The sequence below is a fragment of the Lepisma saccharinum genome, chromosome 2 (genome assembly GCF_977018435.1).
Source record: "Lepisma saccharinum chromosome 2, izLepSacc3.1, whole genome shotgun sequence".
Lineage (NCBI taxonomy): Eukaryota > Metazoa > Arthropoda > Insecta > Zygentoma > Lepismatidae > Lepisma > Lepisma saccharinum.
The window spans coordinates 136,391,666-136,412,089 of NC_139230.1; the positions used below are offsets into that span (position 1 = coordinate 136,391,666).

General features: G+C 36.7%; 1 protein-coding gene across 2 annotated transcripts in view; it reads right to left on the bottom strand.

Moving 5' to 3' along the window:
• Window positions 1-9,867: 9,867 nt before the first annotated feature.
• LOC145984132 (proton myo-inositol cotransporter-like) overlaps window positions 9,868-20,424 on the bottom strand; it is a 326,090-nt gene continuing 315,533 nt past the window's right edge. For both annotated transcript variants that reach the window (XR_014441282.1, XM_083117572.1), the window contains one exon: window positions 9,868-14,316. Coding sequence is in view for 1 of the 2 variants with exons in the window: in XM_083117572.1 (XP_082973698.1) it covers window positions 14,298-14,316 (19 nt within the window). In the remaining variant the exon portion in view is untranslated. The remainder of the gene's footprint in view (window positions 14,317-20,424) is intronic.

A 20,424-nucleotide genomic window follows, 5' to 3' on the forward strand; every position in this document is an offset into this window, starting at 1 on the left:
ATTCTTGGTTACTTGCCGTTACTTGTTTGTGTTATTGCAGTGTGTGTGTGTGTTGTGTCAGGGAGACGATTGGAATGCCAGCCGCAAGGTTCACGTTACGAGGGGGAGTTGATAAGTTCTCGGCCTGACCCAGAAGGACTTTAGGTATAGGCACGAAAGTTTCAGGCTATTCAACGTATTCTCCCCGAAGGTCTACACACTTGGCACTTTGTTGCTTCAACTTCTCTAACCCCTCCAAAAAAAAAGATTTCTCCTGGTCTGCAAAAAACTGTTCGGCAGCTGTTATAACCTCGTTATCACTTCTAAATTTCTGTCCTTTCAGAACTTTTTTCAGTCTAGGGAAGAGATAATAATCAGAGGGTGCAAGGTCTGGTGAGGAAGGTGGGTGGTCATTGCACTGAAACCCTAGGTTCTTCAGAAAATCCATTGTTCTTCCAGAGCCTTGTGAATGGGTGCATTGTCCTGCAGAAACAACACACTTCTTCTCAATTTTCTTTTCTTTAATAGCGTCCTTTAACTTAGCCAGAAGACTGCAGTAATACTCTGATGTTATGGTTTGTCCCTTTGCAAGGTAGTCTGATAACAAAACACCATCCTTATTCCAGAATATTGAGGCAAGCAGACCTACGGACCTCTGTGCTTTGAATTTCATTGACCTTGGAGATCCTGAGTGGTGCCACTCGCATGATTCCTGTTTGGTCTCAGGATCAAAGTAGTGGAACCAACTTTCATTCTGGGTAACAAGCCGATTCAAAAGATCGTCCTTAGAGTTCGCAAAATACTGCAAAATCACCTGAGAAGATGCTACATGTTTGCGTTTCTCATCGGCGTTCAAACGTTTGGGCACCCATTTCGCGGAAAGCTTGTGCATGTCCAACTGGTCATGGATTATTGACCAGACACGTTCTTTGGATATGTGCATGGTCTCAGCTATCGCTTGAAGTGAAATTCGTCTGTTACTCAAAATCAGGTCATGAACCTCATCCACTTTTTCCAGAGTTGACACTGACACAGGCCTCCCACACCTTTCACCATCTTCTGTGGAAAAATCACCACGCTTAAAGTTTGAGCACCATTTCTTCACAGTGGAGTGTGAAGGGCAATGTACACCCAATGTGTCTAGCATGCAACCATGGATTTCCTTCAGCGACTTCTGTTACAGGAAGAATAACTTCTTGACACCTCGCAACTCCTCCTTGGTAACTTCCACATTTGACTGCGCCATGCATCAACCAATGGCATGTAAAGGAAAAACTGTTAGTGATACGATCATCCAAGCTGGCACTTAAACTTCCAAAAGATCAACGGTTCAAATGCAATGCATGATTTCAGGATGACATGTGCGGAAGGGGGTTAGGCCGAAAACTTATCAGCCCCCCTCGTAGAACAAAGAATTTTTATGTAGACACGTGAAAACAGACTCGTGTCGAAGATGTGTGTAGGCAATTTGTACAGAAATTCCCAGGCGATTCACCTCCACATAGAGATACGGTTAGACATCTTGTCCTTAAATTATGAGATACTGGATCGTTAAATTGTAAAACACCTAAGCAAAAAAGACTGATTCTAACTGAAGCAAAACTCGATGAAATTGGTGCAGCGTTAGGACCTTCTCCAAACAAACCTCTATGCCGTGTTTCACAGGAGATGGGCATGTCAAAATCATCAGCACATACAGCCACTAAGCTACTAAAATTAAAACCGTACAGAGTTTCTTTAGAGCAATAATTACGGCCCCCTGACAACGTAAGTAGAGTAAATTTCTGTAATTGGGTTTTGCAGAATATTGTAGATTGTATTGTTCATCCACAGTTAATATTTTTTTTGGATGAGGCATGGTTTCACTTGCGTGGTCATGTTTGTTCACAGAACAATAGATACTGGAGCACTGAAAATCCCCGAATAATACACGAAGTTCCGTTACATGATGCAAAAATTGGTGTGTGGTGTGCTGTAAGTGGAAAAAGAATAATAGGGCCTATATTTTTTGAAGACACAATAAATTCAGAGAGGTACCGCACACAAATACTTGCACTGTTCTTTCAGTTGTTATCAGATAATGAGACACAATATGGGTATTTTCCTCAAGATTCGGCCACAGCCCATACCGCCGCTGATTCTTTGGATGCTATAAGGGAGGTGTTTGATGACAGAATAATTTCTAGAGGTTATGGTCTTCACGTTTGCCAGATCTTACAGAATGTGACTATTATTTGTCGGGAACCTTAAAAAATAGAGTCTACCGAAATAACCCTCATAGCATCGACGAACTAAAATACAATATAAGGGCAGACCTTGGAAGAATTACGGAAGAAGAAATTTTGCATGTGTATCAAAATTTCATCAAACGATGCCAGGAATGTGTGAATGTAGGTGGACATCACTTTGAACAACTCTTATAACACAGGTTAGTGCTCGTTATGCAATATTTATATAAATGTCTGCATATGTCCATAAAAATAAGCGGGCATTACAGGCCGCAAATGTCGGCATCTCCGTCAGCACCGCCTGCCACACTTCTCCCGATCTCTCGGCTGAATATCGAAATGAACGCACAGTATTATACTACGATTTATAAAATGATGAAATGCTAAATGAGAGCAGGGGGAAATTAATTTACAACACAATGAACAGAAAGTTTCAGAAGCATGGATTTTATCAATACACTTGCATGTGTACTTCGCCCCCTTTTAAAAGTAGTGCGTTTTCAGTTATGTTACTAATCATTAAAGGAATGCCTCAATAATTATACCTCACTGCATGATAAGATGGAAATTTGCAGTAAATATGGTAAGACATAATATTTCAGTTTTCTTGCATTAAGCGCCATTTAATGCAATTATATGTAATAAAATAATCAGTAATAGAGACATCTGGACCTCCTCTTATCTCTTATGAGGCTTCACCACTGTGGATATATTTAAATATAATAAATATATAACAAAAATGAAATACAGGGTGTCATTTTAATGGCGCCCACGGACCACAGATTCGTGTAGAGGACATCAAAACAAAGAACTTTTCTCCGTAACATTTTTCTCGTTAGTGCGTCAATTCGACGCTACAGCCGTTCAAAAAAGACAGTTTTGCCGCCTGGATGCTGGCAACCCAACACAACATTTGATCGTATCTGTGACGTCATTTCCTGCATAGAAACAGCGCACGGTAGGGTTGCAAGGAACACACAAATTTTGTGAAAAATGACAAACTAACAACCACATTATTAGCTGTAAAACGAAGCGAGAAACGCGTCCAGTAAACCGAACATCATAGCCTACCAGCCAGAAGATCAGCAGTCATCTCAGGGGAAGGGGGAAGTGAACCAACGATATGAGAAATGGTAAAAACGTATTCAAAATGAAGAGTCAATATCGGATTTTGTCTCAGCCTACATGTCAAATATCAACAACAATAACTTTTATTGTACTTACAACTTACATGTGGCTGTTTACGCCCAGCTACATGTCAATTATATTTGCAAATCTCGTTGCAAGGTTGATATCTACAGGTTTATGTCCAGATGCCTTGTGGTACTTTTGTGCTGATAACGGAAGTATCTGAAGTTCACGTTGTTACATTATGGCTAAAACATGTACAACCACAGTAACAATCTAATGATGAATCAGTGTCGAATATACTGCCCTGTTCAGAGTTGCAAACTATTACATGTGTATCCGGTGTGTAGATAAACACAGTCGTCGGAGAGTTTGTTTTACTACTATTTATATCCCTGTATTTTCAACCATTTTTGTCACTTGCCTCATAATGCCCTGAATATACATTATATTATTTGCTTACCTTTGGAATTTTGAGTTCTTTCATTTCTATTTTGTCATTTGTTCAGTGTGTCACAGACAACTAGTATCAGAAGGACGAAGTGGATAGACTAAATTGTAGATGCCAACTTGGTAACTAGATTTGTAAATATTTGACATGCAAGCTGATACAAAATTCGATATGACCACTTCCACTTGAATTCTATTTTCTTTCTCCCATTTTTCGTATCGTTTGTTTACTTCCTGTTAGGTTACAGAACGTGTTTTCTCGTTTTGTTTTACGGTACATAATGTGGCTGATTGTAGCTATGTCATTTTTCACAAACTATGTGTTTTCCTGGCAACCCCGTAACGCATCGCTTCACGAAGGGATATGACGTCACAAATGCAATCAAATGTTGTGTGTGTTTGCCAGCATTCAGGCGGCAAAACTGGCTTTTTTGAACGACTGTAGAGCCGAAACGACGCTCCGAGAAAAATGTTACTGAAAAAAGTTGTTTGTTTTGATGTCCTCTAAACATTTCCGTGCTCCATGGGCGCCCTGTATATTATTATATTATATTTTATATATATATATATGGGGGAAGAGAACCTAAAAAACGATTGGTAGATTTGAAAACCTGCCCCCCCCCCCTTTCAAAATAAGTTCAGACGTCCCTGCCCCTACGATCGCCGGATTTAATGCCATTGGACTATTTCTTGTGAGGTCGTATGAAGAGTATGGTGTACGAGACTCCTGTAGAGACAGAGGAAGAATTACTGGCACAAGTTATGGTCACTGCACAAGAGATTGACGGGACAACAGGTGTGATGGAGCAAGTGTATCGGAACATGATTCGTCGGTACAATGTGTGCAATGATGTTGGTGGTCGTCACATCGAGCCACTGTTGTAGTTGAGCAGTGCCGTATACGACACATCCAGTGCAGAAGACAGAAACAAATTGTTGCATTCCACTGTCGACACAGGTGTTCAGGTGTTATTGTGATCAATGAATAGTACGTTTCTTTTTTGTTCCCTTGGCATTGTTACCAAATATTTTTTTTTGTATTATGGACGGAGTCACACGTCATTCACTTCTGTACCTTACGTAACACCACATTTAACATGGTTGTAATAAATGATTACACTTCAGGACATCAGGTGATCTTCTGACATCATGTACTGCCTACCCGGTTGCATACCAACACAGGCACATCCGACACATTGTCATGGTTGTAGCATGGAAACTGTACGTTTCCAGACATGGGTTTCTATTCCAAATATTGTCTACTCAGTCCCCTCTACTAGCCCTAGGAGTTTGTAAGGGGAATTTACGAGCAGCCCGTATAGCAGCAATAGTTAATTGATAATGTAATTCAACTTGTGACTAATACTGCACTGTTCACTTAGTCAAATTTCCATCACAAACCCCTTCCCACCACCATCCCAAAAGTCGGGTGGATGCAAAGAGCATCCTGAAACCTGCATGTAGGCAGCCCTGACCTAAATACTTCCTTTCTTCATCTAATGGATTAAATATGGTGTGCCTAAGGTGTAAACATTTTTAAATGTACAGTAAAACCTCATTAATCCAGACTAATATGGGGGATAAGTTGACCGGTTTAATGAAAGTCCGGATTAACTGAAATAACAGTAGAAAGTGTTGGGCCTCCCCCATGGCGCAGTGGTAGCATCATTGCCTTGTAATCAAGGGGTCCCAGGTTTGATACCCGGTGGAGGCACAAGTGGTTCGGATCCCACTTTAAACGGTAGGTCCAGTCCCGATTAGCCTTACTGTGCATAAAGTGGACTTAAAACACCAACTCAAACCAAACAGTAGAAAGTGCATTAAAACTCCATTTATAGCAACAAAACAAGTCTATTATTGTGTATTTAGAGGGCATAGGCCTAAATACACTATACAGTACAGTACAACGTCTGCGGGAAACAGAATTTCATCAGTGGTTGACTGCCTTTTCTTTGGGAAGTTCTCTTGTTGACTTCTAGCCACATTTAATACCTTGCATTCTACTTTTTTTCTTTTTTTTGCCTGTCCGGATTAAGTGAAGTCTGGCTTATCGGGGTCCGGATTAACGAGGTTTTACTGTATTATGACAAATATATAAATTTTGAATTTAACATAATTTTGAGGAAAAATCCCCCTCACAAAATTTTTGATGGCACTGTCCATGCCATTACCCCCCCCCCCCCCACCCTGTGGGCATCTCTGTATAAAACAAGTAAAAAAAGTAAAGTGGTCCCCTGTGCATTGCACCATGCCATGAAGGCATATAGGGGTGTGTGGAGTTAGGTCCCCATACTTTCTTGATCACAGCCAAAGGTGGGGGTGATGTGATCAGCACCACGCCCCTGGCCACCTTTACCAGGAAAAAAAAGAAAAATAGAAACACTCACCCGACACTGAAAACATTTTAAATTTTTGCACCTGTTAACTGCAGTTCTTCTCCTTCAGGTCAGAGAGAAAACAGTTCTAGCTTACATGAGGACAATCAATAGTTTGAATAGTTACACACACAATGTAATGAAAAATACAATTATCATGTTCCACATATTTATTTGAGAAACCCAATTGGCTTACAAAATGTCTCTCAGTGGCTCATACATTCATATTCTGAATCTTTAATTTAACATGTACACATTCTTTCCCTCTTTCAAAATTAGCAAAGCAACTCTCTGATACACAAAAGTGATCAACTGAAGGTTCTCATATTACAAAAAAATTAACAAATCAGTATATGTAATAGGTTTTTTTTTTTGTGGGGGGGTTCAATGTACAACACAGGATGGTATATATGGTATCAAATATACATTGTTAACACACACATAAACATTATATGAAAATATTTTTATGCATTATTGGGCATAATCGTTTTTCTTTGGAAAACAGCTCTAAATCTCATTTTCAGAATAAATATTTATTTTTGGTACATTAAAATAACGTTTTTATTAATACATTATTTTAAAAGTGTTATAAAAACAGCAAAATGATTCCACTTTGGCATATTGTATGAAAACTCTTTTGGCATATTATGCGTTATGAAAGACAATTTTTTCCAAGTATAGGAACAAAAATACAACAAAATATTGTCAATTTTAATGACTAGCTCTACCAGTTATCCTCCTATAAGAAAAAAAATATATAAAAAAATAATATACATGACTTAGTAAATAAAGTGAAGTAAAAATTAAACCTGGAATAAATTCATTGCAAGTGATTTCGATGGATACAAGATACACGAGAATGATACAAGAGTTATTAGTGAGAAAAATGCATGTTAAAAATATATATACAGACTAAAGATAATGTTATGTAATTTGTTTGTAAAAAGTTGTTTATGTTTATGATGAAAGGACCGAAACTTAATTTGAACAATTTAAAGCATATTATTGATTATGATAAAAAATAAACTCTTGTACTTTTTGGGACGTTTTTCTCATATACATGTAAATAAAATTAATTTACAATTCTTATTCTTATGCATAGTATTCCTTTTAGTATTATTGGTTCTTGAGTGCTTCTCCATTGTGTGCTCATATAATGTTCTTCAATTTTCTTGTGATGTATGGTTGGCACTAGAGTTCCTTAATCAGTGCAAATATTGTATAATGCACATGGGTTCTTAACACAAAATACTATACTATGGACATAGTGTTTACATATGAAAAATACAAATTTTAATATTGCACTTCATTATGTCTTATTTCATACCAGAATCCAGAATCAAACTAGCCAATGATCTTTACGCCTGAAAAGTCTGATTGCAGATTATGTAGATATAGATATATCTTAGCTTTTGAATCTTTATGGAAATGTGCAGGTATTCACCAATTGTTTTGATGCAAACAGTTGCCATTACAGTTGCAGAATAAGTGATGTTTAGTTGTTTCTCCTTAGTTGCTTTGCTCTTGGGGTGTGCATGTGTGTGTTGTTATGCATGCACTTATTGTGTGTAAGGGTGGATGAAACAGTTACTGAAATTCTTGGAAGATATTCTTATAAAATAATATAACATTATATAGACAAATCACTGCTCTTCACATTTTTTTTTGTATGTGACATAATTAGTACAGTGGTCATTTTTGCTTGCATTAAATATGTTTTAGATTTGAAATGTTTATGGAGTTGTTGCTCAAACTCAAGCTCCATATTGATAATTGTTTTTTTTTTTTGATAAGTGCTTTATTAACGTCAATAACCATCATCCAAAGAATATATACAAAAATAAACAACAATGCACAAAAAAATCCTCCTCCTTTCTTTCTCTTTTTTTTGTACACATTTTTAAGATGGCAATCATAATGCTATGAGAGGCTTTATATCCATATTTTGAAAGCCATAATGCAAATATAGTCTTTTATTGATTGATTTTGTTGGTGTTTTAAGTCCACTTTATGCACAGTAAGGCTAATTGGGACTGGACCTACAGTTTAAAGTGGGATCCGAACCACTGCGTGCCTCCACCAGGTATCGAACCTGGGACACCTTGATTACAAGGCAATGACGCTACCACTGCGCCATCGGGGAAGCCCTTTATAGTCTTTTATGATAACAATTCATGTCTTTCCTGTTCACAGTAAGAGATGAATGAATGAATTTCAAAGAAAAGGTTGAAAATGTCAGCTGCCTAGAGTATTTACATTTCCTATGCATACATGCTAAAGGGTTGAGCACAACCAAAAAGTTAGTATGGATGTTTCAGATCACATAACCTGGTATACTTTGTAAAAAACAATCTGAGTTTTTAGAAGAGTTTCTCAAAAAATAACATGAAATGGTATACGGTGCAAAGATAACAAGCATGGTAATTTTCAGCTTCTATTTTGCTATTTAGCTTTTCTGATATTTCATTTACCCATGTGCTATTTTTGTTAAAAAAAAAAAAAACTTTCACAAATTTACAGGTGATTCATTTTTCTAATGCATACTCCTACCAGAACCCCTGACTTCCTCAAAATACTATATGTTCTAAAAAAATACCCAATTCATACAAGTATAAATTTTTCAATAAATGTTACAAATTGTCAATTTTATTTGTATGGTCCAAGGAAAAAGAGGGTTATTCAAAGTGTAGTTGACAACTCTAAACACTTACTGTAATAGTAGTTTATATTTATAATTATTTAAATGAAAAGAGGTATCAGATGAAAGCTTACATCTCAGAGAATTTACTCACAATGAGAATTTCTTAATGTGTAAAACATGTATAACCTTACACATGTCAAGATGGTCAGACTCATCTTACACTTTCTCCAACATCTCATGTTTCTATGTTTGCAATTGCATGCACACTCAATACCACTTAAGAATGGTGGTGCTGTAGATGGTTGATGTTGATTTGGAAACAAACATGTTTCCAACTGATGATTGCACTGCGATACTACTTTTTGTTTCATGATAAGCAAACACATAGGAAGACTTCTCACTACATGAAGCTATTTTGACACTGAACTCGGTAAGCCATGCCATGTCCTGAACTGCCATCTATTGGAAATTTAACTACACTTTCTCTAAGGTAATAAATACATTATTTGTTGTAAAGAAGCATTAACTATTTATACGTTGGTTATGTTGTCGATTTCAATTTGAATAACTCTCTATTTCAATTTGAAAGTTATATTGGATAATATAGTACCACAACTCAGGCCCGTAGCCAGGTAGGGGCCAGGCGAGGCTATGCCCCCCTGCTGCCGTCAGCCTCTGTACCTTTGCTGCTCTTTTTAGACAGAAATCTGTGACTTTGACGTCATCATGCAAATTCCCTCTGCATCTGCATCAAAGGTCAACAGATCCCAAGTTTTGGGAACGAAGCGGAGTTTCATTGCTTCGGCCAGGGAAGAATATACTGTAGGCACTATCATTGAATATTGTACATTTTTGTGTGATTATAAATATCTGTATCATCAAAAGTAGTATGGATTGTGTAGTAAGGGATGATTTCAATAGCAGTCAATTAACATTTCAAGCAAAGCGAAGTTTTTGTATATTTTTATAACCCCCCCCCATCCCCCACACATGCACATAATTCACCTTAATTTAACACGGTTAAACTTTTGAAAAATGGACTTTGTTTACAAAGCCCCCCTGGAGATCAATTCTAGCTACAGGCCTGCCACAACTACCATTGCCATATTACCAATTAAGGTAAAGTCAAATTAATTACATTACAAAGTCCAGTTTGATTGTGTGATGTTGAACTAAAGTTTTTAGTTACGGGCATATATCTTAATGGATGGAATAATGCTCTAAAATAACAGTCAAAAAATAAGTTTCTGAAATATCAGTTTGAAAACTTGAGCATTTCGATGTAGATCATGCAATTTTTTCTTAATTAGCTGTCAACTTAACTTAGTGAAAACACATGAAGTTATGTATAAGTGGACAAAACATTAAAACAACATGTATAATACTATAAAAACTCAATTATCTTAATGTTTACAAAACACTGCTCATGACTATAGTACATTCACTGTACACACATATGGAAGAACTGTATGGGACACCCTTCATCTGCAGCTTGGTTAATGTTTTGACAAACAAGATAAGAACAGTAATAATATTTCTGCAATACACTAGAAAGCATTTTTGGTGCAATATGAAACCTTGACGTTAATCATGCTACAATAAAAATTACAAAAGTTTTTCATGCTATGTAGCGTGTGCCAAGTTCTACAACTTTTGCTATTGGCTGCATAGATATGAAACTATTTGTTGAGATCAAATTAATTTGAAAGCAAGCACGAGAAAAACTATGGCTTTGAAACATAATTCAGTAATATATATTAAGTCAGAATCAAAAATGCATATTTTAACAAAAACAAGCTATAATGTACCCTTAAAGTAATTTATCAATATAATATCTGTTTGTTCAAGAGTTTGGATGAATTAAAATTAAAGTAGTTGCAAATGTGCACCTGAAAGGAATCAAGAAATAAGAAGCAGGTAAAACTTACTACTGAACATGACATACACACATACACCTGCAAAGCATCTGCGTTTCACATTTGAACATTATTTAACACCACAGTGATTCACGGGCAGCGTAACACCTTTCAGACACAACTAATTGTGATATTATTGCACATTTTTGTTGGATGCATCAGTCCTTGCAGGAATCTATTGCACAAGCGCCATCTCCAACTTGTTATAATGCTCAGCTTCCTCGAGCTGTGCTACTGTCAAAATGTCCGAGTTTCTCCATGCTGCCTGCACGTGCATTGTTGTTTTTCTTCTGGGATGTACAGTACCAAGGTCTCTTGTCTGAGTTGTTGCTGTGAAGATGGATTGCAAGGTAGAGCAGAGGTGAATTTTGGACCTGATAAATGAGCTGAGTGACCAAGCAAACAAATAATCATACATGTATTGCTGAAAATTAATAATTTTTAAAATATTTCAGTGAGCACCACGCTGCCTGTGCGTGTAATGGCATTACGGAAAAAGCAAACATGGTGGTACAAAACCACACAACATTCATTTCATGAACAATAAAGCTATATATTATAAAAATATAAAGCAATCATTTCAGATGTTTAGCCAAATGTTCAGTGGTGTGTAAAATGAGAAAAAAAAATATTGTTGCTGAAACATTAATACATTATGTGTGATTACATGTCAGTGAGCGCAATGCCACTGTGTGTGCAATTATGTTTACGAAGGGAACGCGTGCACTGTGGTGTTAAATATAAATTAACACAACTCTAAAACTTGATTTAAATCTTATTTGTACTCTGTCATTGTGAGTTTCACTGGAGAATAAAATGGTGTTTGTTGTGAAGAACTTCACAATTCATTATATTACAGTAACAATTTCAGTTGTTAAAATCTTTGAAGTTTAGAGCATTTAGTGACTAGACTTTAAAATGCTATTTCAGTTATTATTTAACACCATGTAATTATCACAGTATACACAGACATTCAAATTGTACATGTAGTTTAAAGAACTGTAAAATGAAGTAACATTGCACAGAACTTGTTTATCAACCCTTCCGTTACTTTCTATTGTATGAAATATTACAAGTATGCTCATGTAGACAAATCAAAATATACATGCATATATTTCATCCAACCTTTTCAAACTTAAAATTTATATTTCTTAACAATCATCTGCACCTAAAATATATTTATAAACATAGAAGTTAAAACTAAAATTCAGGTTGGGTATCTGATTCTTGGTAACTAAATTACATGAGCTGCAATGAATTACATAAACCACACATATTCACAGAGCACTGATTACAGTGATAATTTACTATTTAGAGTAAATCTTTTCTAACCTAGACATTTTTCAAAACATTACCAGAGAGCTCTTCTTGTTACGTTGAAGAGAGATCAGTTTCTCAGTGGCATATGCAGGGTTCCAAGTAATATGTTCATAAACTTTTTTTTAATGTGGATAAAGAAAAAAAAATCAAGTTCTAATCTTATCAGGCAACTTAAATTTTACAAGAAAAATACTCTCATGAATATACATAATGTTCAAGAAGCTTTGTACTGCACCATTCTAGAACAATCAGCTATATGTCTGCCAAACTAAATCAGTAAAATAAAAGTTTCCTTCTCTGAATTAGAACACTTCCTGTAGAGCATATTCTAATGTAATGACATAATTTATCTGAGACAGAAAAAAGAAACAAATGTGAATGGCGAGTATTAAAATAAATAAATAATCTACACATCACATGGAAAACTATTAGTATAGATTCCTTTTAGTGTACGATTACTGTACTAAATTGTATTTCTAATAAAACTTTTCTTGTAAATATTAACATGATCCTATCTTATATCTAATGACAAAAATTTATTATGCAAAACAAGGTTTAAAAATCAATAAAATTACACAGAAGTCATAACTCCAGATACATTTTTGTTGATATGACATGGTTTGTTGAACATGACCAATTTTGCATTTTGAACTGCTATTATGTTTAAAGACAATAAAAAAATGTATATATCAATAGTACATGTGACATAAAATAATTACAAACTTTGGTTGTTGCACTTTGTGTACATTCATCCAAAATGTGTCCTGCAGTTTATAATATTTTGAAAACCAAGGTTGCACTATATATTACAACAGAAAGGGAAAGAGAGAAGACATAAAGAGCTTTTATATATGAGGGCATGCTGAAAAGTAATGCCTCCTATTTATTTTTTATGGTGTAAACCCATTTTGGATTTTGAACAACCATGCATTGTACTCATCAGACTTTCCTGCTTCTCCATTCCAAGTTTGAAACTTCTATTGCCAGGGGATGCTGAACTATAGTGAGGAAAATGGCAGCATGTAACCATACTATGTCTGTGTGCCTGAAGCAGCGTGCCATGATCGAGTTTCTGATGCAGAAAATGTGCCCCAATTGATATTAATTGAAGAATGAAGGCTTTTTATGGGGATGAATGTGTAGACGTCATTACCGTATGATGTTGGGCTGTTTGTGCTCATAATGAAAACCCCAGCCAAGGAACTCTCAATGTGCGAGACAAAAGAATGGAGTGAAAGGCTGCATATTGTAACTGATGAAGGCCATCGGAATCATGTCAATGAACTCATTAGAGAGAACCATCGCATAACCCAGGCAGAACTTGCAATCATGGGGTGAGTGCAGGCAATAATTGCAGATCTGGGACACTTTGGGTGCCTCGGAAGCTCACTCCTGACATGGAACAGAAGAGACTGGACATTAGCCAACAGTTGCTTCAGCGCTACAAACTTGAAGGTGGTGCATTCTTAAACAATATTGTCACAGCTTAAGGAACACTTGAGAGGAGTTCACTTTGATTCTGGTGATGCAGTGCAAATAGAAGTGAGGTTGTTGCTCCGTCGTCAAGATCAACAATTCTACAGTGACGGCATTAAGAAACTGGTCTCTTGTTGGCAGACATGTGATGATTGGCAGAGTGATTATGTGGAAAAGTAATTGTGTTGATATGGACAAAAAAGTTATAGAAAGTTACCTGCATTTCTTACATTAAAATAAATTCAACCATTTTCCAATAATACAAATTAGGAGGCATTACTTTCCAGTTTGCCCTCATACAAATAAAATTTTGAATGAAATGTAATTTAAGTATCACCCTGCATACACCACATGTCAAAAAATGAAATTTTTATGACACAAGAACACACAACATGACAACATTTGAATGCAATTAACCACAAGCACATCATCGATTTGGATTCATGATTAAGAGAAAATTCAGATTAGTGAACTAAAAACCCAATCAATCCATTTAAAATGTCTTGGGTCAATTATGTTTCAAAATATATCATTTCACAGAAGAACCTTTACGTTGAAAGAAACAATTCACACTATCATGCAATGAAAAATCAAAGATGCAGTTTTATGAAATATATACAAAACCACTAGCAACTTCTGAACAAAAGGCCTCTGCTTCTTTCTCATGTGTAAAATATATGGAAGCATGACTAAAGTTCTTTGGTATATCAAGTAGTTTTGGTTTTGGTGCCATTGTGAACTGAAAAATCTTGACAAATATCATCAGGAGATTGGTCATGAAAAATTATTTGCATACATCATGCCTGCAAATTAAGAAGAAAAAGGGAAACAATTAAACAAGCAGATTTAAATAAATAAAACCGTTAAAATAATAATAATAATAATAATAAATGCTAAAAAAGAAACAAAATTGCAGAACAAGAAAAGTTACATTAAAAGCAAAGCACACTCACACAGACATGCCATTGTATTCTCAATATCAACAACAAGTGAATATGATCCATTGATACAGTGACATGTAACACATAAAAAAAGATGCATGATGAATAGAGCACAGATTTGAAGGTACTAAAACTGTACAAATATGCAGGCAAAAAAGAACAAAAAATTTGCAAGAAAAATAATAGGCATTAAAAAAAAGAATTACTTTTTAATATTGTGGGTAAGTAAAATTCTAAAATTAAAAATTTCTCATCCAAAATTTAATCCTTTCATAAAATTAATGACTGGTTATGTATGAAGATTGAAGATCTTCACTTTAAAATAAATAAATATTATATATTTACACATTTTTATTTAATTAAAAAACAGAGAAATTTAATTGTTTTATATACCTAGGTATACAATTCTGAAATCATGGAGAGTAATAGTGTATAACTGCTTCTGGCTACTACACAGTTATAAAATGTTAATTTTTCTTTTTAGAAAAAATACTCTGAAATAAAAAAATAACTGCAGGACTGTAAAGCAAAAGTTACTTATCATTTGAAAATGTCATTCATTTTCTTGTTTGGACTAGTATTTATATTTATTCACACACAAAGATGGCTTTTCCCTCACACATGGAAAGATTCAAGATTATGGCCAGAGAAGTCAACATTTATACTTTTATTAATTGAGGTTATGCAACTTTTAGCCATAATTGGTGGGAGAATTTCTTCTCAAACCACCAGGGGAAATTATGAAAAATGTCAGTGGTGTGATTCCATTGTTGTAGCACTAAATAAGGTGCACACAAACAAATTTTCACATTTGATACAATATTCACTGATTTATGCACTTATGATCAAAATTGGTACTAGCAGGTGAAATAGGCAATTTTAGGCACAACAGAATTTACATGTGGTGATTAATGTACCTTGAAACACACTGCTGCTCCAAAAGCTTTTACTCACTGGAATAAAATTAGCATTTAGGGCAAAAATTAAGTCTCTAATGATAACCATACTTAGGAGAGACATTTCATTTCTGCCATTGCATAAATATCTCTCTTCTTCTTTGAACATGTGGCACATAGTGATTCGGATTCCACTTTAAACTGTAGGTCCAGTCCCGATTAGCCTTACTGTGCACAAAGTGAACTTAAAACACCAACTCAAACTCAAAACTCTGTGAACATGCAACCAGGTCACAAAATATCAACATTTCTCTTTTGTGTTTCGTAAGTGTTTACTGTCTCCTACTTCACTTATTAAGGGTCAGTCAGTGGAAAACAGGCTACCTCGTATATCTCCATGTGTAGATGCCGGGGCTCCATGAAACTCCTGCCACTGGAAGGCGGTTCAGTTGTTGCCCGGTAGATGGCAGTCATGTCACAGGCTTGTGTGAAGCAGTGCGAGTGTGAGTGGTGTGAAGTGCCATCTGGCATATCATGGAGGCCGGTAAGTAATTGCATTAAGCCGTCATGCGTTTCCTGGTGGCGGAAGACACTAAAGTCGTTTTCACATTCAGAAGACACAACGGCGCTTATGGAGAAACCGCACAGTGTTGCCAATACAGCGCTAGCTCATATCGCCGGGAAATGATGAGCTTCCTTCACAATTAAGGTGTTACATATTTTGTATATATAATGATAATTATATGTAACTATTAATATTATACTGTGAACGTTACAGTTCATTAGCATGTCATTTTACCATTAGATTTAATTTAATACACAGGCACATTTAATATTCATTCGCCTTTCTCTGTAATTATTTCATAGAATAACATTGAAATATGGTAATGTGTTACATATATATATATATATATATATATATATATATATATATATAAATTCATTAATGTTACCCATATTTTGTCACATGTTGGAAAGCCTTTCAAGGGTTAATATGGTGTCTATGAATGTATGTGTACGTTGGAAACTGAAAGGTGATCTTCATTTCAGTATTAATGTCGACAGTAATGTAAACAAAAACAACGTGTATTTGCGACAGCACTAATGTTGCTCACAACAGCAGCATTGGGAATAATTGTCAATTATTAAATTTAAGTAACTGCAATTCTATTATAACAAACTGCATGAAGTTAATATTTTTACTGAATGGAAATAAATAACAAATCGAAAACTTGGTGGTGATTAGCTGGAATGCTGCGGTGAGTCAGTTCAAGATGGCCAGACAACGTCTCCTTACTTCGCGTGCAGTTCGGGTTAAAAAGAAACTCCAAATGCATGGAAGTAATATTTCTGGGAACCTATGAGTGGTTATAAAAAATAATTCATTATTTTCTCCACAACTTTGTCACTGGAAGTTTTTATTTGGAATTACAGAATAAAAATGGCCAGCGACGACATTTTCTACTGCACGAATATAAAAAATCTCCACATACTTTATTTGAATAATTTTTAATGCGAATATGCTTTAAGGTATTGATAAATTCTGAGCACCACCATCACCTATGACAATTAAAAAACAGTGTCAATTTTTCTCATAATGAATGCTTCAATTTAACGGCATCTTTCAACGTTAGGAATGAAAACAATGTAAAAATTTTGTTTTCGCAGAAAATTTGCATTTTTAATTTATCTAAAATTATGTAAGCAAGTTACCAGTTTTTTGTGTTCACCATCGTATTCTCTACAAAATTTCCTGCAAAACTGCAGGTACCGATTTTACGTAAGCTAAATTTGTAAATCGAGAAATTTCACAACAGCGCGCTTGTATTTTCCCATAAGAAAAGCATTGTCCATAAGAGCCCATTGTGTCTTCTGAACGTGAAAACGACTTAAGTAACCGAGACATTCACAGTTGAATTACAGCAGTGTATGGGGAACATAGTTTATCTCTGTCAAGGGTAAAGGAGTGGAATTGGAGGTTTTGTGAAGGAAGAACATCACTGCAGGATGATCCATGACCTGGACCATCTGTCACTGTCACAAATGATGACCTCATCCAACATCTGATTGACAGTGTACAGTGGAGCATATTGCACAGACCACAGGGGCAAATCAAGGCACGGTGTTTAACATCATGAAACACTGCCTCCAGTATCAGAAGGTGCACACACAGTGGGTTCACAATAATCTGATTGCAGAACAAATGCTATTTCACATGGGAATGGCACTAGAGATGCTCCTTCGATACAACCAGGAAGGCAGCGATTTCCTCTGTTGAATTGTCATGGGGGATGAGTTTGTGTGCCATCTGTATGAATCAGAAACCAAGCGCCAAAGTCAGCAGTGGAAGCACCCCCACTCACCACCAGCAAAGTAATTCAAGGCTATGCAAAGTTCCCATGGTCATGTGCTCCTCACATTGTTCTTTGAGCACAAGGGGATCCTGCTTGTCGAATTTTGTGAGAAAGGTGCAACTGTTACTAGCGTGCAATGTACAGAAACTTTGATGTGCCTGCGTCAGTCCATCCAATCCAAGAGACCAAGTGTGCTGTCACATGGGGTGATGGATGTTATTACATGATAATGCACAGCTGCATAGAGCCAATGTTGTCTGGGGACCTATTACACAGATTTCGGTTGGAAATACTCCAGCACCCACCTAATAACCCAGACATGTCCCCATGCGATTATGCCATCTTTGGTGAGCTGAAATGGGCACTGCGTGGTTGCTGGTTCAACTTGGATGCTCAGGTGAAGGATGCAGTGAGTGATTGGTTGTTGCAGAAACCACCCACCTGCTGCCAGGACAGTGGGACAAATGTCTCAACGTCTATGGGGGTTACTTTAAGGTGAGGACATAGTTTAATATAGGATAGCTTGTTTTCAACTGACTGACCCTTATATATATATATATATATATATATATATATATATATATATATATATATATATATATATATATACACACACACCGTGCGTTCATTTCGATCTGCAGCCGAGAGATCGGGAGAAGCGTGGCGGGCGGCGCTCACGGAGATGCCGACATTTGCGGCCTGTAATGCCCGCTTATTTTTATGGACTAATGCAGACATTTATATAAATATTGCAAAACGAGCACTAACCTGTGTTATAACACGCAAAAGTTCTTCTGTAATTCATCACACAAATAAATACGCTTTAGAAACGATGTTAAGAGCCACAGATAATAAAACATTTTAATCATAGTTTTGACCAGTAACGTCCTGCTTAAGTTTATATCCTTGAAAAAGTTTTGTATCGATGGGGATCGTTTGGAGGTTTCGAATGTACAACACTGTATCAAGATTACGCTGCAGACGAAACCGTCAAAAGTCAATGGTTTTCGTGAGCTTTCTTGCAATCCGAAATCTCCGAGCTCGAGTTTTTGTTCCTTCACGACTAGATTAAGACAGAGCTGTGAATATAGTGGCGAGCAGATGTATACCAAGAGCGTGTTAATTTCGTACTGTGCGCAAGAGTGTTATTCTTGGTTACTTGTCGTTACTTGTGTTATTGCAGTGTGTGTGTGTGTTGTGTCAATGAGACGATTGGAATGCCAGCTCAAGTTTCACTTTAGAACAAAGAATTTTTATGTATGACACTTACATGAAAACAGACTCGTGTCGGGAAGTGTGTAGGCAATTTGTACATAAATTCCCAAGCGTTTCACCTCCACATAGAGATACGGTTAGACATCTTGTCCTTAAATTACGATAAACTGGATCGTTAAATTTTAAAACACCTAAGCAAAAACGAGTGATTCTAACCGAAGCAAAACTCGATGAAATTGGTGCAGCGTTAGAACGTTCTCCAAACAAACCTCTACGCCGTGTTTCACAGGAGATGGGCGTGTCAAAATCATCAGCACATACAGCCACTAAGGTACAAAAATTAAAACCGTACTCTTATAACAAAGGTTAGTGCTCGTTTTGCAATATTTATATAAATGTCTGCATATGTCCATAAAAATAAGCGGGCATTACAGGCCGAAAATGTCGGCATCTCCGTCAGCGCCGCCCGCCACGCTTCTCCCGATCTCTCGGCCGATGATCGAAATGAACGTACGGTATATATATATATGGGATAAAAGAGAGGGGAAGGTCTAAAGTTCCGAATACTACCGCTAGAGCGCAGTTGCGTAACCAACCACTCGAGTGCACATGCTCATGCCACCAAGGACCCTTCAGTTCAGTTCCGAGTAACATGGCCACCGTGCAGCACAAGGTTTTCTGTGTTCTTGAGTTTGGCAAAACTGAATCAGCAGCAGCAGTGCAGCGAGCATTCCGTCTTCAATTCTGTATAGAACCACCAATTAGGAGGAGCATATACCGTTGGTTTAACCAATTTCAGCAAACTGGATGTGTCTGCAAAGCAAAAAGCACGGGCCGACCGTGTGTGTCAGAGGAGGATGTGAGATGAATTGAAGGCAGTTTTGTGCGCAGTCCTAGAAAGTCAACTAATGCAGCTAGCAGAGAACTTGGAATACCTCAAGCAACTGTATGGCGAGTTTTGAGATGCCGTTTACTGTACAAACCATACCGCTGACAACTTGTACAGGTGCTTGTAAAGAGTGACAAACAAAAGCGTATTGAATTTTGTGAGAACATGCTAGACAAAATGGAGGATGACACATTTCTCCCACACGTAGTGTTCAGTGACGAAGCGACATTTCACCTTAGCGAAAGAGTGAACATGCACAATGTTCATATATGGGGTATGGAAAATCCCCATGCCACACTGCCACATGAGAGAGACTCACCACAAGTAAATGTGTTTTGTGCCTTATCACACAGAAAGATTTACGAACCACTTTTTTTTTTTTTTTTGCGAAGAGCACTGTAAGTGGGATTTCGTATCTCGTCATGTTGGAACACTGACTTGCTCCTCAACTGATGAAGCTTCCCAAAACATTTTTCAACAAGATGGGGTATGTCAAACAAGCCGTGTACGTACCACCTGTACCATGAACTCTGGGCAACCTGCAGAACCGTATCACAGCTGCAGTGAACTCGGTTACACAAGAGATGCTTCTTCGTGTGTGGGATGAGTTCGGCTA